The sequence below is a fragment of the Pholis gunnellus genome (assembly GCF_910591455.1).
Source record: "Pholis gunnellus genome assembly, chromosome: 4".
NCBI lineage: Eukaryota > Metazoa > Chordata > Actinopteri > Perciformes > Pholidae > Pholis > Pholis gunnellus.
In genome coordinates this window covers 25,571,550-25,598,988 of record NC_136530.1, presented here as the reverse complement: position 1 = coordinate 25,598,988, position 27,439 = coordinate 25,571,550, and the positions used below count along the sequence as shown (strand labels likewise).

General features: G+C 41.8%; 1 protein-coding gene across 2 annotated transcripts in view; it reads right to left on the bottom strand.

Annotated features, from left to right (window-relative positions):
- The window catches only part of nlgn1 (neuroligin 1), a gene marked incomplete at both ends in the record, with an annotated part of 295,431 nt that overhangs the window by 177,940 nt on the left and 90,052 nt on the right, over nt 1-27,439 (bottom strand). For both annotated transcript variants that reach the window (XM_079158515.1, XM_079158516.1), the window contains one exon: nt 18,990-19,142. In XM_079158515.1, the coding sequence (XP_079014641.1) occupies nt 18,990-19,142 (153 nt within the window). The remainder of the gene's footprint in view (nt 1-18,989; nt 19,143-27,439) is intronic.

The following is a 27,439-nucleotide window of genomic DNA, read 5'->3' as shown; positions in this document are numbered from 1 at the left end:
ACACACACACATACACACACTGTCAGGATCCCTGTTGAACCGTGTGTGTAACCTCTGTTTTCCCCCAATCTCCTCTCCTCATGTGGCTGTCATTTCCCTGTGTGTTGTGTTGTGCCATGTGCTCGGGGATTTTTCCTCTGCCTCCAGTCACTCCCATAGCCACAACCCTGACTGGTGCACGGCTGCAGCCACTCAGCCAATTACCTCTCGCAGGCTGACACACCAGACTCTAATTACACTAATCCTTTCCCCTGCCACTATAATAACCCTGGTCCTGCAGTCTGGGGTTGTCAGTTCGTCCCGTCTTTCACCCGCTTCACCCCCGTATCGCCTGCTGTCTCGAGCGTCTGCTCTCCGGTGTCCTACGGTCCGGGAATCCCCCGTTCCTCTGTTGTGTCCCTACAGATCTTCTCGCGGACGCTCTGCCTGCCTACGGTGTCTGCCTCCGGTGTCCTACGGTCCGGGAATTCCCCGTGCCTCCGTTGTGTCCCAACAGTTCTTCTCGCGGACGCTCTGCCTGCCTACGGTGTCTGCCTCCGGTGTCCTACGGTCCGGGAATCCCCCGAGCCCCTGTTGGGTCCCCACTGGATTGTTCGCCGACGCTCTGCCTGCCTCCGGTGTCTGCTGATCCGGGAATCCCCCGTGTCCTCCGGTGTCGTGCCACGGGACACACACCTTCGATCTGCCTGCCCTCCGGTGTCGGACCACGGGTACCACACAGTCGATCCGGCCTGCACGCTGTGTCGGACCACGGGCTCCACACAGCCTTTCCTTTCTGTAATCAGCTGTGCTAATAAAGACTGTTTTCCTGACTCTATCTCCTGTGGGCTTGCAATTGAGTCCTAGTCCTTGCATTCCCGTGACACAAACACACACACACACACACACACACACACACACACTTAAACATCAACTTTGGTGCTAGCCAGAAGAGAATGTTACTTGCAAAGAACAGAAATCATCTATCCATCCATCTGCCTTCCTACAGTATAAGCCCCCATAAACACGCGGGCAGCATCTCTACACTCTGTCATCTGGCTCTCTACCAATCTATTGGCCAATGGTTTGCTTTACTACCTAACCTGAAGGCATATGGAAAGCATCTAAACATGCCACAGTCTTCTTTTTTTTTCTTTTACAATCAGGCCCATTGGAGGATGCATAGGTCTTAAACTGACAAATGTGGGTTTTAGTGGGACTGAGTAACTTCAAATAAAATACATTGAATCACTATAATTCTACATCAATGCATGACTTAAAACAATCCCTGTGACTGCTGTTTACATATCATTATTCTCAGATTTGAAATGGTGTTTTAAATGCAATTGGCTCGCGAGGCCACAATGCAGAGACACAATGTTAAATGAAACCTTTAGAATCTGTAAGGTCAGCGTCAGAGCGTCCTAGGTGAATCTTCTGAGCAGTAATGAGCGGCGAAAAGACACTAGTGATGAGCTGCGCTCAGTCTGCCAAGCTCGTCTCTGATTGCCAACAACAGAAAAGTCTTGTGTTGGCCTTCAATGAAGCACTGAGATGATGTCTTAGGGGCAATCAAGTCAAACTGGAGGCCGGCCACAACACAGCTTGGGCCAGTACTTGGTTTGAAATACTGTCGTGTCACCTACTGCAGTGCTGCAGGCAGTAGGTTGTGGCTATAACTTGGATCAGAACCTTTGAAAATGAAAGAATATCATTACATTTGAAAGAATGTGATTATTTGCCTGTAATGATTTCTCTTATTTGCTGTAAGTATTACAAATACAATAAAATACATCAATAAATCCACTACAGTTACACAGATGACTAAAGCCATATTTCCCCTGCCCGGCATACAAACAGGAGTGTGAAGCTCTGGGATCCTGTCAGTGTGCGTCATGTTGGGTTCAACCGTGTATAGATGGAAGGCAGTGCTTGGTGTATGTTATGACCGAGGTTCCATGCATGCTGCTGAAGGCTGTGCTCTGACCATTCGCTGGGTCAGCAGCGGTTAAAGTGCAAGTGTCAATAAATATATGCCGGTGGAGAGGTCTCCCCGGGGCAGTAAATGAAATGCTCCTCCGCTTTCATTTCTCCATCAGAGAAGCTATGGACACACCACCCCTACTCAAACACACACACACACACACACACACACACACACACACACACACACACACACACACACACACAAACAACTTGTCAACAGCATGGCCAGTTCACGGCTCCCACGGGGCCAGTTATGAACCTGCAAGGCCAGCGCTTATAGATCTCCAGTCCAATTGTCTCCACTAATACATAAACATACACACACACACAGGTGATATGACTGTACTGGAGACTAATACATGGACCTGACTGAGCTGGAGCTGCAATTAATAATATGCGTGATGGCATGGCAGTAGTTAGTAGAGGTGAAGGATTGGTGCACATAAACTATAACAAATATAATTCAGTTGCTTTCATATGAATATCAATTGATGAAGGGTTTGTCTTACACGGACTAAATATCCTGGATTTTGATCAAGAGATGAACTTTGTATTTTGTGCTCTTATTGTTATTGTAATGAGCCTTATTGAAAGACATAATGTATGCCATGCCAATTAAAAAGCACCAAATTGAAGACCGACAATGAAAGATAATTTGCATGCTCAACCGTAACCAAGGGAGACACTTCCGATTTGAATATACAGTCACATGAAGAGGGAGGGGAGGAGGGAGAGCCAGTTGATTTAGCGAGGTCTGTGCATAATGAAGATAGATGCTGGTGTAACCATAAGTTGCTGAGGCCCTGCAGTGCCGTCGTGTTGGAGCAGGAAACAGAATTATTATTAGTAATCCATATTAATATTGATGATTAAGTGCTTGTTAATAACGATTACTTCTCTAAGTAGCATCAGCCGGATGCAATATGCTGCTGATTCATTTTACACATGCAAATCAAGCGGCAATGTCAGTCTGCAATGGTGACAATGAAGTCGCTCTCTGTAATTCACCAATGTGGTTAGTCGCATCACAACTTTGGGTGGACTGCTACTCTTTTTTTCTTACAAATCAACAGCACACGACGCACTAAGTCATTATCTACATGAGCTGAAATAGTAATATAAACTAAGATGAGAGAGGATAACGTAGATATGGAAGGAACATATATGCCAATACATGCACCGTAAATCCAGCAGATCTGCATGGAAACTGTAGTTTCACCGTAAACAAACAAATCAGTTGTTGTTTTGAGGCTGCACATATCAATATTCTTAAAATCTACAACTCCACAGAGCATTTCAACTTAACGCCCTTCAACCTGACTGTTAAGAAAAAGCTCTGATAAACGCTACTGTAGACAAAACCACACTCTAGTTGGTGGACCTTCAAACATGAGTGCAGAATTTAGCCGACCCATTGTCAACCCCATCTCCATCTTTTCTTAAGCATAACCATGAATCTTTGTTGCCTTACACTGATAACTAAGTAAACCTACATTGGAAGTTCATTTTTGAAAAGACAATTTATGTTAAAGGTGGAAACTGACACGGCATCCCTGACACGTCCAAAACTACAGCGGTACCTAGAGCGTTATAGTTGGAGGCGTCGGACCGCTGACTTGACAAGCTAGGAGTGAGAGTGAGTTGTATAGCCGCTAAACAGAGTTCACATCATATATTTAGATCAACGGATGGTGGAGACCAAAGCTGAGCTAAAAGGAGAGAGAAAATGTACATACACTCAAAGTATCCAGAAATATATCTCTGAAATAAACCCGAGCAGACACAAGGCTGAAACCCTCATTAATGTGCAGGAGCAGCTTAACAGTGATGTCAGAGAATTTCGGCTCTTTTTTAAGGATCCTCGTGTGCCGTTTGTGAGCTGGCCTCCACTTGGACACTAACAGACACACATGCACACTGATTCCCAGAGTAGCTTTTGAATAGCTCATAAAACTGTTTTCTTTAATTACAGATATTGAAGACTTGTGTACAATGCAATAACATACGTTTTTAAACCAATCGTGTCAGTACAGAGAAATGTATAAAGTGCTGATTGTTGGCTTTTGAAAATACTTTGTATGCCAATAAACCCTTCAACTGAATTCAAATGAGAAAAAACAAACAGAGAGCAAGAGATAACGGTAATGCTTCAGGGAGATGGAGAGAAACAATAGAATCTTCCTCCTTCTATTCCACCTACCTCCTCATCCTTTTTCCATCCTCCATATTGTTCTATTATTTCCATCGGGGGAAAACAAATGAATACATGGTGAGTGGTGAGAGCGGGAGCACGGAGAAAAGAGAAGGCTGACCTTTAAAAGGATTATGGGATTTGTGTTAGAACAAAGCGAGGAGGCAATATGGCAGATGCGTTCTGTAAAATAGAGTATTTAGCAGTGAAACGCCTTGATTGCAAAGAGGGCAAGACAGTGGCAGACCAAATGGAGAGGCTCACTGTGTTAATGCAGTGCTTTGTGAATAACAGTCCACTGGGTAGTTTGTCTTTAGTGAGATGGGAGCTGGAGGATGCCATTTGATGGATTTCACATTTGATGGATTTCACATTTATCGTCGTACTTATTAATATTAAACTGGGTGTCTATGGGGACCCTCTCTCCTCTCTCCTGACAGCTTCAAATGAAACAATTGAATCAGACTTCACATTGCATGCATGAATACGGTTTATTATGACTCTCTTCTCTGGTTTTTAGGAGAAAGTTTTAGTGTGCTAAAACAATTTAATGCTAATTCAGAGAAGTGCGCACAAAATACTGCTGTTTCTGATAATGTGTAAAAAAAACGTCAAATTAGGAGATGTTAGAAAATACGTTCGTAGTCACAGACATAAGACAGAAACCAGACAGAAGTTCACAAGTTGAGAGTAGCAATGCTTCCATGATGCCATCAGTAAATGTCAGTTGTTCTTCATCCTCCGCTGACCATCTGCTGACCATGAAACAACAAAACTCCCTCTCACTCTTTCCCAAAGAACGCTGCATACAAACACATGAACACACACGGATGTTGGTTCGAGGTGGCTTCAGTGACACATTACTAGCCAAAGATTTAGCACTGGTTCATTCTGGCAGTGTTGATGGGAATCTGTTTTTAGGGGGAATACTGTTCCAATATTGGTATTTTTTAATTTAAACTGCGTAAGGTAACTTTCAGCATTTGCTGCAATTAAGTTGAAAAAGCCCCAAATCAGCCCCTAGAGCATGGGGGCCATATTTATACATTGTCTTTTGTTTTTTCTCTCCCATCTTGTCTTAAACTGACGCTTGGTCTGATGCCGACACAGCGAGGCAGCCTTAAACATCTGTATGAGACACACAGGGCTTTCATCTGTGTCATTCTGAGAGACTCAGACCAACTGATGTAGTGTAAAAAGCAATAACGTCTGCATAGGGTGGCTGGGAGGGGAGATCAGATGAGTTAAACAAAGAACAAACTTTTACCCAGGAGACAGCTGTTTGGGTAGTTTTGTAAAGTAACCTATGTACTTAAATAATACCAGTTACGGAAAAAAATACATTATGTGTAACTCGAACCACGACCTTTTCCGAATCTTAACCAAGTCGTTTTGTTGCTTTAACCTAGAAACTAAATAAGCCGACGTTAGAAGTTCATTTTTAAAACAAACTATGCGTGAAATGAGTAAAAACTGACACGCCATCCTTGACCAACCCGTTCTGCAACGCACCAGGTAACACAGCCTGGTCAGTATTCTTTAGCATCTGACACCAACGCACATTAAGTGTGTGTAAGCAACGTACCCACCCGCACCATTACGGGCAGAGCAGCTGGCACAGTTTATAGAGCGATACAGGGCGTGTGGTGGTGGAAGGGTAAAAAAAACACAGGTCATTAGTGTCATGAGTAGGAAGTCACATGACGCTTGTGCACTCTTTTCCTAAACCCTAACTTCACTGCCTTAACCTAACCTCCTGTGAATACAGTCATTTATTTTTGAAAATATGGTATTATGCATTTTACGAGCGTATGTTGACACACAGTCACTGACAGATGCAAAAGTGATGCTAGAGGGGAACGTAGAGCATCCTAGTTTGACCCTTCAAACCTCTGACCAAGTGTCTGTATTTAACAAGTTGGGTGTAAGAATGTGTAAAAACATTAAGCAATAATCAGTGTGCAGTTTACAACCCTTAGACAAGAACATTAATATTGATTGATTCTGCAGAATCCTAAATTTAAGTTGAAATCATCCAACATTTAGTTTTTATGTTGAATACTAACCATTTTTTAACTTTCGCCAATGGTAGCAGTCCATTTCAGACACATGAGGAATGACTTGCCAATATCTCATGTTTAACAAAAGCCACATATTGACAAAACTAATATCGGTCTAAACCCTTTACATACCATTTATCTCTTTTACACTCTTACACACACTCATGCTGGTCCCCCTGGTTTCTCAGCGAGGCGCTCCTTCCTGACCTCTAAAAGTATGGCGACGGCAGATTTGTGGCTCGAGCTGATAACCAATCAGATGGCTTGTGTCATGCAGGGCGGACGACCCCCGTCGAGTCTTAAATCACATTTTCTCCTCATCGTTCGCTCCCTCGGTCTCTCTGTCTTCTTTATTGCTTGTTGGCAATGGTTTTATTTGGTGCCGGCAGATAATATAGCGAGTTCCTCAGTGGGCTGCAGAGAAGCTGACAGCCTGAGAATCTGATCTGATCAAAACCAAACCAGAGAATAAGACAGCCAGACATAACTGTGTGGGACAATTACGTTTTTAAAATATCATCACACACATCAGACAGATGTTCAGTGACTGGACTGGTCCACTCCCCTACATTATGTAGTTAGCAGTGATCAGAGGTGTTACACAGCACATGCTTTGATCCGGCATGCATTCCCACACAAGCAGAGGCCAAAGCTTTGATTAATAAATAACACAGCCACAGGGGGTTCTGTGTACACACACACATACAGTGAGGTGCCTAGTAATACCTCGGAGTGGAGGGATGTAATCTCATTTAGCTTCTCAACCCATCTCTCCATCTGCCCCCTTATCCCCTGCCCACCAATCAGCTTCTATCCAATCTCTAGCCAATCAGCTGGTCTCTTTGACCCCCGACAGGCCAACTGTAGCTGTAGCTGTAAGACTGTAATTGAGATACAACCACAAAGCTGAATTAAAGTGACCCCCAATCTGCCCAGCGAACCCACTTGGTGGACCAATCACAAATACAATGGGGAGGTTGAGAAATGTATTTCACCAGTTGGGTGAAATTAGGAAGTGATAGGACGAGCATCCTCTCCAGGGTGCACTCTGCCTCTTACCCAATGCATGCTGGGATATGCTCCATCCCCCCACAAACCCACACAAGACAAGAGGGTATAAAGAAAAACTGTATGTGTATTCTTCAACATGTATTGAGCCATTTCCCTTCTTTTTGTTTGATTAATCGCAATAAGGCCATGTTTTTTGATTTTTTTGGGAGTGTGTGTGTGTGTGGGGGGGGGGGGGGGGGTAAGACTAAATATCCACAGAAACGCCAATCAGTTGCACCAATACACAACTTAGGAGTGGCTTTTACAAACCAATCACTCAAACCCTATCATCAATTGTGACCTAGCAAATAAACTTTCAATTTAAACAATATATTGGTTTCATTATTGATTCGATGGATAGGAAGGAAGGCAGACAAAATGCATGCAAAGGAAATGAAGGTGTCAAGAAAAGCAAGAAGAGGAAGAAAAGGAAAGGAGGTTATACAATTAAACAAGGACCGACTAAGTCTGAAAGCTCATACTGACTATATGACTGGATAATGCCAACACAGAATGCAAAGATACCGTAATTGCAGCAAATTTGTTTGTAATGTTTGTTGATGAAATTTAGAAATTAGACTTGATGGTTACTAAGCTAGCTGTATGAGTTTTCAGTCATTTCAGGGCAGATTGTGGAAGTTAGATAAGTAGGAGGAAACAATACTCAAAAGTAATCTCAGTTTTAGGCACATTCTGCACTTTAGTTAGTATATTTCATATTAGTAATATTAGGAGTATGTTTTAGTAGAGAATGCTTTCTTTACTTAGTATAGGTGGTGTTAGTATTTTTAGTTTCACAGCAGGACAAAGAAGGATACAAATAAGTTATTCAAGTCAAACAAGGCAGAAGAGGATAGGAAGGAGAGTACATTGTTAGTTCAGAGTGGGTCAGAGATAGAAAGCATGCACATGCAGACTGTCCATTGGCTGGTTTCATTTGCCCACTTTGGCCTCGCAGAGTGTTCAGAGTCTGGCAGGATTTGGAATTATATCATCCATGTGCTCAAATATCTTCCAGTCATTCTAACTACAGATTGCTGATATATCAAGAATAGAAGTTATTCTTGAACCTTGATAGTAGTTTGACAAAGAACTCTAACTCAAGGTCCAATTCATTATTCCAAAGCCTTCAACCAGACAAATGCATGGCTTTGTACATTGCTGCAAGATACGGAATACGTTGAATGTTGACGTTGCTGAACCAAAAATATGTTTCAAATCAGCCTCATATCAAGCTCTCGAGAAACGCACAATGCCACATGGAGCTACAAAGGCAGCTGTAGCTGACTGGGTAGAGTGGACGTCCTTCAGCCAGCAGGTTGGCGAATCGATCCCCACCCACTGTCTGCATGTCGAAGTGGGGGCACTTTACAGTAGCCCACTGCTCCTAATATTCTTAGGTTGGGTTAATGCAGAGGTCAAGTTTCATGTATATACGTATATGAGCACTGAAACAAAATAAAAGTGGTGACTGTAAAACGTAGGTTTACCGAAGAAGCAGAAATGTGCAACGCCAACTTTTGCCTGCGACTTGGCTGCTTCACCAGCAGATGGAGTTTGCTCAGTTGTCATGGAGATTGATCCGTCACACGTTGGCTTAATAAACATCCATGCTTACATTTAAGCCAACACGGGCTAGTAAAGCTAGTAGGTGGACCGTTAATTGGGATTGTTTTGTTGAAATACAAATTTGTACTGAAATGCCTCAACTCTGCATGTGCATGTTCTGCAGCCTGAGGGTTTGGAGCGCTGGCACCTGTGTATTCCAAATGAATGACTGCCATTATGCCTTCTGCAACAAATGGCTGAATGAAAACCGCAACCATTGCATGTGCATTGATCGACTGATTTTATAATTCATCCTTTGTCAAATGTTGTATTGGTACCAGAGAATGGCATTGACCATGTGTATCACATGATACATGAAACATGCATATATCATTGTGTGCAGTACGGTGAGCTGGTGGGATGTGGCGAAAGTTGTGGCCACAGAGGCCTGGCGCTGTGGTGCGTGCCCAGATGGTCATCTGTTGTCCCGGCCTCGTCCAGATTAATCTGATCCCTAACGCATCGGCAGAGCTGCTGTGAACCTCGCCATGCCAACCCCTAAAGTGCCAGATCCCCATTAGCATAGCATAGCTTCCACTCACTGAATAAACACTTATGCCAAGGACACTTTGCAAATGAGCAGGACACAATCAAACCAAGCGATGGCTGAAAGAGAGAACCACACAATGGCCTGGAGACTAGTATGCCATAATGCCAAGACCGTGCCAAAAAAAAAGCAAAGAGTGGTTTCCAAATGATACAGTCCTGGTGGCTTTAGCTACAAGACAACAACACTTCATATACGGTGGTCAGATAGGTAATGAACCTGCTATCAGCTAAAAACGTAAGCACATTTTAGCTGCCATTAGCCATGTTTGAATAGCACCATATACCCAGATCATTACAGATTATCAAAAGGACAACATTGTATTCTCACCAAGGTTGTAATAGCATTTAGAATTATAGTTCATCTGGAAAACTGACTGCTGACAACAAACAGGATGTAGTAGAATTCACAAGCGAAATAAAAGTTAATATTCCCATCATTCAGGGTATAAAAGTATCATATCAAATATATACAATTCTGACTGGAGCAGCCTGCATGCTAATTAAATGGCAAATTTGGGCCAATTTCACAATAAATCTGATGGAAAGCTGTGGTCTCTAATCATGTTATCTGTCTCCGTTTGGTCTGAGGTTTGGTTCTACTGCAACATATCACATTAAAACAGCTCATATGTGGGTACTATAATTACAGGACTAAACTAAAGGAAATATCTGAACTGAGTGTTGCTGTGATTATCTGGCATACTAAGAGGAACATATATTATACATAAGAAATATGAAAGGATATATTTTTTCTCAGTAAATAGTGGGATTTTGACATGGCATGGCAGTCAGAATGGGATATATTGCAGCAGATAGTACAGCATGTCTGAATGCAGCATGTCCACTGATCAAAGCTCCCTCTGCCCTAAAATAGCTGAGGAAATGTCTGCTCTACACTCGGCTAATTTACAGGAAGAAACATCCAAGCAGCATGGCAATGCTGATGATACATTAAAACACACACACACACACACACACACACACTTTAGAGCCTTGACTTGGCTGCAAAAACAGAAACTTAACGACACAGCCAAGCCTCAATGATAAAAACGTTTTGTACACAAAATGGCTGCATAAAGAGCTAAATAGCTTCCTGAGGATTTTCACAAGATATATTTAAAATTATACAGAACATATTAATACATCAAATTACACTAAACACGGTTTGTGCATGAAGTATAATTCATTTTCCATTGTTCACGTTGTATAATGAACAATGTCAGTTTAAGGGTATCGCCTTTATTCATTGGTGTTGGGGAAAATCTAAATGACTAATTATAAGGTGTGCTTTAAAATTTTGGTGTCCTAATGTGTCCTTGTTGTGTGAACTGCCTCACCACAGTTGTTTAGTCTATGCGAAAGAACACTCAGCAGCATGTCCTGGATTGAAATGATAATAAGGACTGTGGGAGCGTTAAGATGGGTACAGAGCTATGTTATGAGAACGTAGCCTCCTGACTACTACATGGCGTGGAAGCCATTTTGTGTGTGTGTTATGCTTTCGTGACGTATTGCCTGTGACACTGTATTGTTTACTTGGTATAAATATCCGAGGCTCAGAGTCAGACCTCTGAGCAGCCTTGATCCATGTATATGTATACTGTATGTGAATCAACTCTGTCTCCTTCTTGCAAGAATAAATGGCCAATTGATTAATGATTTTCCATCGGTCTTGCGTGAATTTTTCTAACAATTGGTCTACACTTAGTCTGTGTTATTGTTGCATTGAATGAACGCGTGCACCAGAACATCAGCTTGTTCCATTATCCAACTTTAATAATGAAAATTGAGTGAAGGAAGTCGAGAGTCGGAAACAGAGACAGCTCGCCTTCAAAGTAAGAGTTGCGCTTTTTCAAACGTGTTTGCTCCAGCGATCCATTCATGGAGAGCTAAATGATATAAATAAACAAATATTCACTGTTATGAAGTCATATTTCTGCCACTCTCCCTCAATTGAACCTGAATAAACTGCACAAACACTGAATTATTTGTATGTAATGATTCATTGTATCATCAATTTATTCATTTAATAAAAGCTTCTTAAACTATTTGGGTGAATGTTTGGGGCTGTAGTGTTGAGACGTGTGATGAGTCTGATTTACTCTGACCTTTGACTTTATAGCTGGCTCTGTTGTCATGACAATAACGCCACTAAGCTATCCCATGTAAAATCCTTTTAACTATCTCAACGTCTCAACACTGCAGCCCGAAACATTCACCCAGGGGGGTATCGGAGGCACAGGAAGAGTAATGAACCGAAATCATCGGGGTATTTGTTTGAGGGAGAAAAATGAATCAGCCTGAAAATAATAGTCCTCAGCATTTAGCCAGCAGGACCAAAACTAACGGGAAAGAGAACGCCCAATTAATGTAGAGGGAGAAAAGGAAAGAAGAAATACGAGACAGAGAGAGTGTTTATAGAATAAGGTAAACATTAGGGAATGCTCCTCAAGCAAACACACACAGTCCTAACTGGGTAGCATGTAAGTTTCATAGTGTTCTGCATGTTAAAAAAAAAGTACGGAATGTGGACCATCATGGAACAAAAAATAATTATAAATAACTTTTCCAAAAATGTTATTGGGATTTTTGTATGTTTTCTTTTCTGTTGAACCAATCATATTATGATAATAATATCCACAAGTACATACACAAGAACCCGACATACAAATATAATTCATTAATGATTTCATAATTGTTGCATGTTGTTTTCTCAGTCCAGGGCTGTTTGGATGTGATGGTGGTGCTGACAGTGGGGCAGAGTTAGAGAAGCAGTGCCCGTGCAGTGAAATGGATATTTTACTGGCCAGGTATATCTTAAAACAATCAGAGGCTTGATGAATTGGCTGAATGGCTGATGTATGGCTGGAATGGAAGGGGTATTTGGAGAAGGTTTGAGTCAGGGAAATGCACCTCATCAATCAGCATGATTAAAGGTTTTGGCTGGGGACCGAACCAAACTCAACACGGTCAGGGCCTTAAAGGCACAGTCCGCTGTTTGGAGTCGCAACAAACAAGCTCTGTGTATGTATTGGTTTCATGTATTGGCAGTTGCAAATAACCACTATGTTGCGTTGTGGAGCAGTAGACTTATCTTTATTTGGATTTACTTGTTTGTAAACCATTTGTTTGTGGACTAAGGTTTTGAAGCCTCAAGTTCAGCATCGTCATCGCCATCTATTTCTTTGCAACCAGGAGTGACAAGAGAGGGCGGAGCTTATTTAAAATGATCGCTGAATAAGACATTTTGAGGCGACCAAAGAGGATGTAAAAACACACTGTGGAAGGGTTCAAGTTCTAAGATGAAAACACGGACAACTCCCAGACAGGACAAACCCATGGTAGAGACCTGTCAATCACTGTGTAGCCCCCCCCTTAAGCATACCCTGCTTTATGGTCTATTTGACTCTAAATGGACCATAATTTACTAAATGATCATGCTGTAATGAAGAAGACCTGAAACAATATAAAATAAAATTATAACAAATACAATTGCAAACAAGTTGTAAAGATAGGGCACTATATCATATGGTTGTACCTAAGAAGTAAAAATAAAAGAGAGAGAGAGAGAGAGAGAGAGAGAGAGAGCGAGAGAGAGAGAGAGAGAGAGACAAAGATGGACAGATGTGTGACTGATATAACGCTGCAAATCAGATGGCAAGTCTGTTACAGCTGTAACAGGCGACGCGACCACCACAACAACGGCACAAAAAAAAGGTAAAAGCAAGAAAATATAAGGAGGCATATCTGCTTTACAAGCAGTATGGTCGGCCAAGAAGAGAGACCCAGAGGACACTAGTTCAGTTTGAAAAACCTGTTAAATGCGGAAATGTAACTTGTTGCACTGTTCCTGACTTCAATTTTAACATTTGAAGTTAATTTTACTTGAAAATATATTCTAGAATATAATGCAGTTAATATGTGTGAAAGCAATCTAAAGTTCAATCTTTTGGGAAATTGATTTTATTATTGCTATTCTTTCAGAAAAACAAACTGAACAATAAACTGAAGTGGAAAAGTGAAGTGAGATGTACTTATTTTAGAAAGAAAAACAAATATGTTATAGAGTTTATATATTATAATGCAATTAATTAAAAAAAAAGAAGGTACGACTCATTTGGGGTGGGTGGGGTCGGGAGCAGTGGGGGGGGGGGGGGGCTTACAATGTTCCTATATATTCAAAGGGGGGCTCGACAGAAAAGGTTTGGGAACCAGTGCACTAAGAAGCAAAAATTCACCGGTGCTCCAGTAGGGAGTTCTGTCAGCAGAGCAGCATCTCCAAGCAAAGAGGTGCTGCAATGGCTGGCTGGGTAAGCTCAACCAACGTTAACGTTAACCAACGTCAGCCAACGTCAACCAACGTTAACCAACGTCAACCAACATCAGCCAACGTCAGCCGACGTCAACCACCGTCAACCAGTCTGGAAGACGGTTTCAGTCTTTTAGTCGAGGATCTGAACCTCGTGTCTTTTCGAGATGTTCAATACCTCGTGGCTCCTTGTGAATCAGACTCACCTTCATTCTTTCATTCATTCTCATGCATGGTCAGCCCTGGTGTGCCCCTGGAGGCTTTTAGCAAACATACCATCTGTAGGGGTAGACGAAGAGGTTTACCACAACCAAGGTCATTTTCCAAAGTAATCCTGTGTGTGTTTGTTGGGTGTGAAAGTAGTTAGCAAACTCGGTGTCATGCAAATACTCAAAGAACTGAACAGTGAAGCAAATTAAATCAAAATTACACTATCAGCTATTTATACTGTCATTCGATGGTCTATTTAATGTGCCAAATGGAGAAAAACTTACATTATACATCTTTCCTAAAGTCTGTATAGGCTTAATTTAATGAAAGAAACATCTCTCATTGGGATTAAACAATGCATGAACGACTCTTCTAGTTGCAAAAAGAGGTCGACTTGCGCAGAAGTCTATGAGAAAATGACACCATTTCTCACTTAATTTATTACTTCAGTAAACCTTTTCCTGTTTGTTTATAGTCATGAGTTTATAGGTTTATGGTCTCAATAACTAGATTCAAGTCTGATCCAACACTGCATGATTTTAAATTTAGTAAATCGTGGTCCCATTTACAGTAAAATAAATGCTGCCATGCTGTCTTCACCACTCTGGTATTCAGTGTTTCTTTCTGGTAAATACATTACAAACATGTTTGTTTTTTGATTCTGTGTGGTATTGGGACTAAAGTAACAACATTATAGTGCAAAGATTTGTAGAACTTAAACATTCACCATTATGAGTTCATAATACATGTGGCACAATCAATTCAGGGTTTTTTTCATGTGAATTAACAAAAAGTAATGATTAATCCTCCCAACCCCCTTTACTCAATACTCTACTCCATACTGGACTTGGTGGCTTGTTATGCTATTTCTGGCAATGGAGCTACTTAGTGAACTCAAATATTTACTAAAAGTGGATGATTGATGTAATGGTCATTTTTCACGTACTATATATTTCTACTTACTTAGTATATATTTCTACTCAGTATATATTGTATTCATGCATAAGTCATTGTGCTCTGAACTTTGTTGAACTTCACCGTGTCTCTGTTGTGCAGAAGAAGAATTCTCCCTCTCTGTTCACAAAGATAACTAACTGTGTTGTATGAGAATGTTCCAGCACCCAGGCCTTTGGGCCGCTTGTTGTGGTTGCTGACCATTGGCCATCGTCCCCCACCTTTGCTCATTCTGTATAAAGAAAGCTTATTCACTTTGTTCTTGGTTCTTCCTCCCTGAGACTGTACGCATTCTGTTGTGATGATTGAACCTTCTCTGCTCAGAGAATAAATACTTAACAGACAACCTGGGTTCTGGTCTTATGTTTTTCAGCATTGAAAGACTGACGCAAAGCTGGTATAGACATTTTTTCCATTACACTGACTGCAGAGGCAGAGATGGGCAAAAATACATCAAAATGTATTTTGATACAAAATACAAAATACCCCCAAATAAATGTAATACAACAAAATACAAAATACTGGTGCCAGAAAATGTAACAAAATACATGTATTTTGTATTTAAAATATAGGAAATACTTTTTTCTGGATTTTCTGTTTTCTCACAATTTGGTATAGCAGAGCATTCAGGTTTATATAATGTACACAAAGCTCTGGTGAACCCCACAAACAGGAAGAACAGTCACAGAATGTCAGTGTAACTAAGCAAAGCTATTAAAAGACAACAACTTGATTGATTATGTATATATATATTTTTATTAATGGCACTTAACAGCCCATAAACTTTAGCTTTGTGTCAACAAGAACATATTCATCACATATGACATACAAGCTCCCAATCTCCCTCTTCCTATAGCTAGCTACTCCACTGATAAGTTAACTTGCTAAACACTGGCTATGCACTAGCCTAGACAGCATGCTAGCGTCATTAGCATGTTAGCATCGATCGCTAGCATGTTAACATCGATCGCTAGCTTGATATTATAAACATCACCATGTATATACAATAGGCTATGTAGCCATACCCAGACATAAATTATACATCAAGCTAGTTGACATCTGTCACACTCAGATGAAATATTTAACTTGGCAGACAATCCGTGGAACTTGAAGATCTGAAGACTGAACTCGTGAACTATTTTTTGATTCGTGGAGAAAGTATTTTGAGTATTTTAAATACAAAATTACTCCACTCTAAAGTATTTTGTTACAAATTACGTTAGATTTTTAATCGGCCCTATCAAATACAAATAACAAAATACTCAAAAGTAATTGAAATACGTATTTCAAATACAAGTAATAGAAATACTGCCCATCTCTGTGCAGAGGTATGAGTCTTATATCTCCTGTAGCACTGAGTACTGAGTACACACTCACTCCATGTCACTCATATACACACGCAAACACACCATCACATGTTTGTTGAGGTAAAGCCGTATGCTTTTGTCCATTGCCAGGGGGGTAAACACAAACACATGGAGTCTAATCTGAGAGCAAACAGCGGGGCCTCATGTTAACCAGCAGGGATACACTTTCCCTCAAAACCATGAGGCCTACAGCAGTTAAGAGCTCGCACATCAGTAACAGAGAGAGAGACCAGGTGCACGGACCTGAGGATCCTGGCATGTCCAAAATAGTTCAAAGATGGAATTGATATAGCCTTTACTTTTCTGTTCTTTTGGGCTATTTTTCCATTCAACCCTAAACCCTAGTCAATGTTAGCAGCTAAAACCAGCTAATGCACATTGGGTATATTTGGCTGATTAATGACAAGTCATTTATAAATTGCTGTTCATTCATGGTAATGGAACGGTAAATGGACTCTATGTCACGGTTCTGCTGTGGCTCCGGCCCTTTTCTGGTGTTTCTCTGTGTTCCTTGTGTCTCCCCTCTGTTCTGTGTGTATGTGTGTGTGTGTGTGTGTGTGTGTGTGTGTGTGTGTGGGCGTGGCTTCCATCACCCGGCACCTGGGCCGATCTCCGCACCTGCCAGCAATCAGATCATCAAGCTCATGCAGTTCAAGTACCCCGGCTTTCTTCCCTCTCATCGCCAGATTGTTTCGTCAGCTCAGTGGTAGCTAGAACCTTAGCCGCTCTATGTCTTTTTCCGACTAGAATATTTTCTTGTGCTTTCTATTTTTAAATTTACGGTTAGCCTTTTTTTTCCTGTGTCTAAAGATCTCCGCGCCTACGTGGCAGCTCAGCCACCGCCACTCACGCCGCCTCACCTCCCTACCTGCATTCTCCCCCTGCTCTACAAGCCACCAGCCCGCTCTTCAGCCAGCCTGTCCTCCAGCTATCATCTGCCTCCCTTTCCCCCGCCAACCATTACCTATTAAAACCCATTCCTTCACCTACTCTGCCGTCTCTGTGTCAGCTCTTGGGTCCAGTATAAGCAGCCCTCACGCTCTAATTGTTTCCCTCTCTTCTAGTCTTAGTACTTACGTTAGCACTCGTGCCTCACAATGATTTGAACACATGCAAGTTTTAGACTGTGGAAACGCTAGTTGTGACTGTGTGTCTCAGTATTTTCACAGTATGTTCTGTATCACCGTCTATACAGTAGGTGATGCATGTGTTTGGCCTGCACACTGGGAGAGGCTGGGGGGAGGACACACAAAGACGACGCATCTGTGTGTCATGTTCTGTGCCTGCTATTAACATCTCAAAGAATCGCCTTGAAGCCTGGATGCTCATTCTTCACACACACACACACACACACACACACACATTCCCCCCAGACAAATGGTATTCTACATGAATGAAAGGTGGATATTGCCCTTTATCTTTATTCTGGTGTAGTTTAATAAGATAGAAAGAAAAAGCCCAGAAACCAAAACAACGTGGAAATCAGTTCCTTCCATCCAAACAAATGACAGCACAGTCTCATTTTGGACGGAGGCAGCAAACTCTTGTTTCCTGCCTTCTGGGTAAGGCTGTGACATCCTCACACTGGAGGAAAGGAATTAGGAATTAGACTGATGAAAAATGATAAGATAGATGAGGAGGAAAATGAAAAGAAAGAAGGGACTGAAGATCAGAGGAGACATTGCCGTGGTAGATTAAAGTCACGACAGAGAATAGATGCAGAAAAGATAACTGGGCCACATCCCAGAGTCCAAGTGTCCAAGCTCTGCAGTAGATGTGTTGCTGTAGCACATGTATCAGTACAGAAACGCATGATAATCCAGCAAACATTCTGATGTTGAATAGCCTAGATATGGATATGTCTGTGGCTACAACATTTCTGTGTATTTTATGAAAATGAAAGTCGAGATATTACTTCACAACATTTGTAGTATGTCTATCATCATCATCAGCACCTGAAGAAAACTTGTATGGGGTTCCTTTTAAAGATGAAATGTGTTTGGAAGTAGCATTATGCCAACAATATATATATATGAACATCTATTTGTGAAGTTGCACACTGCAATGAACAGTATCATAGAATAATCTGCTTGACTGATGATGAGGAAATGGTGAGTAGTAAAAAAAAAGATGACACATTATTTTTAAGAGTGTGTGCTTTGCCTTTCCCAATATTACTTCAAACTGTAGCACAAGAGGAGGACAAGTCACAGCCCTCAATCTAAATGATTAAAATCCAGCCTTTGGGTACAAACATCTGAAATATAATCAACAGAGTCCAGTTTATTACCAACAAGAGAAAACACCAATTAGACCAAGCAAGGAACTCCGGTCAAAGAGTCAGAATCCCACCAAACTAAGCTCTCTGGAATTCACCAGCAGCAGCACATGGAATCACCAGCGATGAATGGAAGTTACAAGGGCAGGAGGAAGAAAGAAAGAGAGAAAGAATCCTAATTTAGCCTTTACGCTAAGCTTAAGTCACAGGTAAATACCAGCAGCAACACATGGAATCACCAAAAGAGGTCAATGCAAAGAAAGAAAGAAAGAAAGAAAGACAGAAAGAAAGAAAGAAAGAAAGAAAGAAAGAAAGAAAGAAAGAAGTAGAAAAACCTGATTCCTAGTGGGCATAAGCTAATGGAATCAGCAATAAGGGAAGGACAAAGAGAGAAAGCAGGGCTCCAACATGAGATCTTGTGCATCACACAGTAGAGCAGGATCCTTACCTAGGATGCCCAGCCGGTAGTTGACAGTTATGACGATCACATTTCCATAGCTGGCCAGGATGCTGCCGTCAAACATATTCCCAGTTCCTTCCATGTAGGAGCCCCCGTGGATGAAAACCATCACCGGCTTGGGGCTTCCACTCTCCCTAATGTCTGGAGGAGGGGGGAGGAAGAGGAAGAGGAGGAAGAGGAGGAGGTGGAGAAGGCAGAAGGACTGATTAGATGACAGATTGAAGGTGACAGCCAGAGATGCAATTCCAATACTTAAGGGGGCTTTAGCCACCTCTTTAAAAAACAATTCGGAGTGATCTTGGCACACTGGCTTTTTAACATGGAGACCTTGTTAGTTTGAGGCGTCAAACCACTCGTTTTTCTACATGAAGGCTGTGACATGGTTGTGTTGATTGAAAAATATTTTATATTTATTAGCCTATTTTAAATCCATATAGGTGTTAATGAAACGGGATATTTAAAGAGCCGGCTTTTCATTTTCCTCCAGGCAATGGGCTGTCAACATGCAAGAGTGGCAATCTAAACTGTCAAACCATGTTGAGGTAAAACTTGTGCGATTCATCTGGAAGAGAATCTAATAAAAAAAAATGTTAAATGGCATAATAGGTTGGACCATTTTTATGAAAAAGCATTGCTTTATTGGAACTTTAATTTGAATTCCGGTTAGCACTTCATAGTTGTTTAGCTGTAGGGAATGTGAATGCATGTGAGCTCTTACTGGCAGCAGGGGGAATTAAACACAACTAACAACTGAATGGGACACTTGTCTTTTTGAATATTATGAAGTGTTTTGTTAATGTGAAGGACAGGATGTTGTTTCAGCTTTGGAATTACTGCTTTAACATTTCCATAAATCACAGTGTAATTAGACAGTAGCTAAATCAAATAGGCAGCGGATGATGAGTACTAAAATGAGTTATACCGCAAAGAAAGCTGGAGGTGTGTTTCTATTACCACAGGGATGTTTTGCGAATGTGTAGCTGCATCTGTGAAATATGAGGTCAAGGTAAGGAGAACCTGCTGTTAGCGGCAGAATTAGCCGCAGTAAAATGAGTTACATCTGGCTGATTAGAGAGGAAGAAAGGAGGGCTGCGCTGTAAAGCTTCGGTCCTTGACGTGGTTCTAATTCGGGCCAGATTGCGAGCAAAAAGGGATCCAGAGATCTAACAGCACGCTGCGACCCACGTTCAAAACAAGCTTTCGCTTTCATCTGCTGCATCTCAGAGACGAGGCTTTTCATCTCGCTTCCTAACTATCTCCGTCAGTACATGTGGCGGCACACATCGTTTATCCCACTGATGTCTCACCACTGAGGGACTCGGGTCCGGGGAGAGATCAGCGATTCTATGCGGGATTCAAAATTAACCAAGCAGGAAAATAGGAAAGCGTTGCCCTCTGAGACGAGAGAGTAAAACAGATGTGCACTTGTTAGGGGAGTAAGAGAGTGTCCCCACAGTGAGGGTTTCAAGTACTCACAAACCAGTGGATAGACAAAATAATGTAAACACCTCAGGGACTTCAACTCTGAAGGAACTTAATCAACACTGCTATAGGTGTCTACTGTAAATGTACTACACAATGATTATTTTGATGAAACTGTGTCTCATCTAATTGAAAAACTGTATTAAAATAATAAAGAAATGATAGGTTTACCCTCCACTCCCCTTCCTTGTGTGTGATTAAAGGGGAAAGTTTGTCTTTCTACTGGACAACTGCAAAAACAAAAATCTTAACAAAATCTAGCGGGAAATGAAAAAGAGTCACATCGAGGTAAAATGGCTTCTTTTCGTTGTGTGTGCATGTGTGTCCTTCCCTCCGTCTCTCTCTCGCTGCAGAGTTCATCACTTCTACCATCCTCTGTCCTTTGTAGTGTTTTAGTTGTTTTCGCCTCCTATAGTTGCTCTGCTCCCTCTGTCGCAGCAGGAAGCGGCCACAATGTTGTGACACATCATAATTCTCCTCTGGAAGGCTTCCAGAAAGTCCTGACTAAAAGGTCAGGAGATTATGGTAGCAGTGTGTGTGTGTGTGTGTGTGTGTGTGTGTGTGTGTGTGTGTGTAGCTCGCAGTGCAGATGTGTGTGTGTGTAGCAGGGAGGATGGAAAGCTTAAATCATCAGTGTGTCAATGAAGAGAATGTTGATATCAATGATGGTGTGAGGGGATGATGACGATGATAATAGCAACCACGACAATGATGTTGGTGAAGAGATGATGATGGTGGGGAAGATGATTTTGATGTCCCGGCCATGACAATAATGGTGTGATGGTGGTGGCAGCCATGATGATTGAACACCTTCTCACTCCCAACTGACCAAATACAGATGCTCGGTCAGTGGCCCTACGCCTCAAACTATGAGGCTCGAGTTTTCCTTCTGGCGTCAGTTAAACGTGTCAGTTGCCGCTCTTTACATGCACGCAGTCTCTTTACGAAATAAACTTACAACATAGGTTCATTTTGTTTTGAGGTTTACTTCAACAGAACGACGTGTTTAGGCTCAGAGGAGATCGTGGTTTGGGTTGAAATAAGTTTGTTTGTTGCGTACAATAACTATGTTTGTTACATAATTGCCGTTAGTAAAGTCTGGATGTTACAGAACCAACAAATGACTGTAAAATAAGTCAATGTTGACTTGGTTTCACATGGTAGAAAAACAGAGGTCTCCTGGCTTAAAGTCGTTGTTCAACCCCTAACCCACCCACTAGCCCTATGCGGACTATCTCCTTCTTTGCGCTACATCAGTTGTTCTGACCGTCTAATAATGACACAGACGGGTTCACTTCTTTTAGTTAGTTGAAAGCCTGGTACGTCTCAGACTCTGAGACTCGGGGCCACTGACCAAGCGTCGGTATTTGACGGGAGTGAGAACGGGTTGGATGACGATGTTGATGATGGCAGCAACCGTGATGGTGCTGCTGCTGCTGGTATTTCAAATGATTTGAATTATGTCATGATGATGTCAGCAATGAGGAGTGCCAAACAATCATTAAACTGAGAATGACATTAATGACAGCAACAACCAGTGGTGATGATGAAGTTGATGCAAATGATGGTGACAGCAGCAACAGTAAACATGATGATTATGAAGGTGATGATGATGATGAGAAGGAACAGAGTGCTGCTGAGTCCGAACCAAGTCATTCTATATAAATGGTGTATTTGTCTTTAAAGCACATAGGGAGGATATCTGAATACTCTGTAGGAGCTGTATGATGTGTCACTGTTTCCTCTATGGGTATTACGTGAATAAATGAATTTCTGCTGCAGCGGGCTACATCCAGCAGGGCTGCCTCTTCTGGTCCAGGGCTGAAGGTCAGCGGTAATGAGGTGAGGTTAGGATAAAATAGTCTTGGCAGTGTTTGAGCATTTGATGGATTTACCTGAATTGACTGGCTGAAACGGGTCCCGCTGTTTATGAAAAACACTGTACCTTGAGGTTTTAAGTTTATACAATCAAGCTTACTCTCAGCATGGTTTCCTGGCATCTTTCATCGGCTGCCAAAGCAAGACTCAACACAATGAAACAATCTGAACCAGACTCTCCCATTCCCCTAACTTATCAATCAATCCTCATTCAGCCAACTGCGGCGCCATCATCCTCTTCCGTGAAATGAGGTAAAACATCCAATACTGTCATGATTATTTTTAATATTATTATGTCCTTTTGTGTTTCTGTTTGAAGTGCCTTTAAATGAATCCAGTTTTTATTACATTAGTTTGTAAACAGGCGGGAACGTCCAACTGTTCTCCAGGGTTTTTATCCACAGCGAGCAGCGAGATGAAAGCTTGCTTTGAGTAGAGCTAAAATGAGATGCACTCTTGTAATGATTCAACCATTCAATCTTTCCCGGGATGAGTGTGGATGAAGTAGAGTCTGTCAAAGGAAAGGTACCATGACAACATGGAGTAGATCGTTGCTTCCTCGAGGATGAGGTTATGATCAAAGAGATCTAGGTGTTCAGATTTCTCTGAGTAAACCCTGAGAGATGCCCTTGGGCTGTTGTAACAACTCCGTTATCCTCTCCCTGTGCCGGTGTAGAGGACTTATCAAACCAACAGCAGACACAGGGAGCAGAGGTGGGTTTTTTTTATCGTGGCTTCAGCTTCTTGCTGCAGGGAACAAAGCTATAGGGACTTGGGGTAAAAACAATAGGAAACTAAATGAGGGCCAGTTGTGAACGCCAATTCAAACTCCTGTGTAATCAGTGCAACAGTGCTGATGTAACTCATTAGAGTGCGTCTACATGTCCACTGGTATGTGTAAGATGGCACGTGTACATATCTGCGTGCTGATTTGATGGCATTATTAGTAAGTGAGTCAAGATTGTTCATTAATTTCCAATCCTTAAAACGAACATGTTTATATTATCCCAGTGGTGGGCCGTCAGAGCCTGCAAAGCCTTCTCTGCTGGCCTAAACAGAATCACAAAGTTAGAGCTATTTTATAATTTAATAATTTTTCTTAAAAACACTACATGTATCATAATTTATAAAAATATTTTCCCATTATCTTATTATCTCATTGCACAACTCCTGTGTTCCTCAGTTGCTCTGCTTCCAGTGCAGCTTGTTTGAAGTAGAGCTTTTATCCAATCAGATTTCACCTCTGTGTCTCTAGGTAAGAAGAGAGGCCCGAGGTCTGCAGACTCACATGTGAATCCATGTGCAGTTTAAGCGAATGGGGACGATATTGTTGATTGTCATAGTCTTCAACTAATCAGACCTTTAGTTTGAGATTCTTTGACGAGCCAGAGCGGCCTGCAGGCCTACAACTATGTCAGCATTTCTCCAGCTCACTTTGCAGGAGTGAGGTGCAGTGTGTGCTGTGATTGGTCAGTGGGCGAGCATGTGACCATTGGAAAACGAAACTTAACTTGCCAGCAGAGCTTAGTTGGTGTAGTTTTTTTTTTTTTTTACCTAACTTTGTTTTTTTTAGCACTCAACAGCTCAATAAGGAGGAGAAACGGATTTAGTGGCGGAGTTACTGACAACGTCTTTCTCAAGAAAGACATTTCAGGAAAAGCTGGACATCGTAAGAAATGGTTAGTCAACGCCACAGCTGGCAGCCCTGACTCAGCCAGGAAGAGGATTTGTATGAACAGTATTTCTTGCTGACATTGTTGGAGAAGCGCTGCACATTTTATGGCTGGGTTTGGAGCTATGCTACGCTAACCTGAGGACACTATAGCATTTGAAAACTTTTGGAGAGACTCGAGTGGATCTACAACTCAACGAACACTTTCACAGGGAAACATCTCCACAACTGCAGCCCGACGTGCATTCTGCGCCGGCCAGTGGGCTACCGGCCCCGCTGAGAACCTGCTGCAGCAGACCGGCGAAATACAACTGAGGATCGACTGTCATCACTGGCTCCATGAATCCAGAAGGACTTCTTACTGGAACTGAAATGATGTACTGGCATTGAACTCTTTAAGTTTCGGTAAACATTAGTTTTTTTACATAGTAACGTTACTACTGTTCCTTTGTCTATGGTGTCGTTTTTATGAATAGTATTTCAATGGCTCGTGCTCTTATGTGGTGGAATGCGTGGATCCGCTGCAGGTTTGCTGGATTGATGTGTCATAATGAGGTTATTAGGAGGTAATTCAACTGTAGTAGGACAGCACAGAAGGCCCAGGTATAAAATGCACGGTCCGCCACTGATATATGCACATATAATATATACTTCCCTTACAAGAAACTGCATTGTCAGTTAAGTCACAAGGATGACATTTGTTTTTGACCTATCACAGTGACATTGCTTATCATAGTCGTGGATGTCTGCATAGGGAGGAGGACGGCTTATGTCGGAGGTGAGCGTGGACGGATGAGTCAGCTGTCAAATAAAACATTTTCAACTGCCTGAACATGAGCGGATATTAACCATCAGAAAATCCTTTAGTCATTTCTGTAACAGTCATGGGTCGTTTGGAGGTTTTGTTGTGTTCAGTAACGCAAAGAGCAGTTTACTGTAAATGCAGTTAATTCAACTTCAAGGGTAACTTCAGCATTTTTCAACCTGGACCCTATTTTCGTGGACACACATTGATGGTGAGGAGTTCTTGATATGATTACATTACAGCCTGTTTAGTGTCTGCAGGGTTCTCCCACAACACTGGACCAATTTCAAACTTCAAACTTAAACAAAGCATTTGGCTGCTTTGCGGTAACCTCATTGTTTCGTGTGGGCTAAATCCTTCCATGTTTTTGCTGATTTGAATCAAATATGAACTGGTGCATTTTCGTTTGTAAGATGGGGGAGTAGTCGGCCCAGTGGTAAAGGAGGTGTCACTTTTACTCCTCTGTCTGTGATGTCAAGCCTCAATAGTTGGAGCTGCACCTGGAAGGTCACCAACTGGAGCCTGTGTGGGCTGGATGCACCAAGGTAAAACATTCTCTTTCATCATCTTTTCCTCCGACCCAGGATTGTCCTCATGTTCACAAAATCCATATTCCTGTGCCCTCCACACTCAGAGTAATAAATCCATAGTGTTGGTAAGATTGATATCTCACATGCATTGCCATATAATATTTTATATAAGATACCAGGGGCCCTATATGAACCTTGTAGATACCACAGTTCACGACATCTACATTTCTGTATACCCACTCTTAACCACTCCTGAAATATTCTCTATAAAAAAAAGGAGCTTCGAACAATTCCTCAGCTCTCGGGGACTTTCCTGTTTACATCTCTATTCCCAGCGCAAAAGGATTACAAACACCAGCTTTATTGAGTATAAGGAGATTGGAAAGGTTGGAGGATGTCCTCGTTGAGTTTGCATCTCCAAGGCGAGACCCAAGAGGTCAAGGGTTAAGAGTATCAAGGATCACTGGGGGGATCCAAGCTGATCAGTCGGTCCTGATAGGGCAATAGAGTGTGTGACTGTGTTTGTGTGTACGTGTGTCTTCGAGCATATTTTCCTCTATATTAAACTGGATTAGTTGTCTGCCCTGCATCCTTTATTGAGATAATACTTGAAGCTTGCTGGGATTGCATTGAATAGATCTTTGCCACTCTCTAATCTCATTGGTGTGTGTGTGTGTGTCTGTGTGTGTTTGCGTGAGTGTGAGCACCCAGAAAAACAGCGTAATGGCACAGATCAAAGGGATCCGGATGGTTGTGAGTCTTATTTGGATGTAATTGCTGTTTACTTCGTCACATTATACAGTAGAGGTGCCTTATTAAGACTTTCTGCCTGCCATTAAAGTCGCTCTCCAGCAGCCTTAAGGGGATACAGCTCTATCTCAGGGTTTTATCAAGGACGTTTTATTCCTAATATGACTTTTCAAAGGACTCCTTGTTCATGGCAGCTAAGCAAAAGTTCATCTGTTGTATTGCTGAGATTAATGCATTTCCAGCACACTGGCTTAGCTTTCAAACAGCATTTAATTTAAATACCAAGGGGAGCAATGCAAAGTTGTGCGCTATCCACTGGATCCCTTTAGTATTCATTTTCATCAGTATATGCCCACTACTCACCAAGGATTCAATACCTTCAAAGCAACAACAGTATGTAGGAAATGCTAATGTGTTCATTCATTACATGTTACCTTTTGATTCGGGGTTTACAGTCATGTGTGCAGAAAAAGTATCATGTGTTTTAGTTCCAAACATTGAGTGAAGGCCACAGATATATGAGGTAACAAACTAATGTGATCTCATGGGAAGGTGTATGAAGAGCAAGCCATTCTCATTCCCAACTGGTCACACACAGTTGCACGGTCGCAGTATTAACACGTACTGACGTTTGTGAACACAAACAAAACTATTTGGCTAGGCTCAGGAAAACATCATATTTTGAGCAAATGAGGACGTTTGTTCAGTAAATGAAGTTACATATGGAAGTAATCAATGTAAATATTACGGACGCACTGTTTCAGTTTTAAACATGTGGCCATGTTATCAAAGGCCACATCATTTCCAGTGCATTTTTTGGGGGTATGATACATTTCTGCTTTTTTTCCCAGTGGTGGGCCATCAGGGCCTGCAAAGCCTTCTCTGCTGGCCTAAACAGAATCACAAAGTTAGAGCTATTTTATGATTTAATATTTTTTCTTAAATACACATGTATCATAATTTATAAAAATATTTTCCCATTATCTTATTTTCTCATTGCACAGCTCCTGTCTTCCTCAGTTGCTCTGCTTCCAGTGCAGCTTGTTTTAAGTAGAGCTTTTATCCAATCAGATTTCACCTCTGTGTCTCTAGGTAAGAAGAGAGGCCCCAGGCCTGCAGACTCACAAGGGCATCCCTTTGCAGGTTAAGTGAATGGGGACGATATTGTTGATTGTCATATTCTTCAACCAATCAGATCTTTAGTTTGACATGTTGGGCGTATTCTTTGACGTGCCAGAGCTGCTAGCTGGCCTACAAGTACGTGATTGGTCAGTGGGCTAGCGTGACATGTTGGGCGGTGACAATCCCAATATCTGCTGCC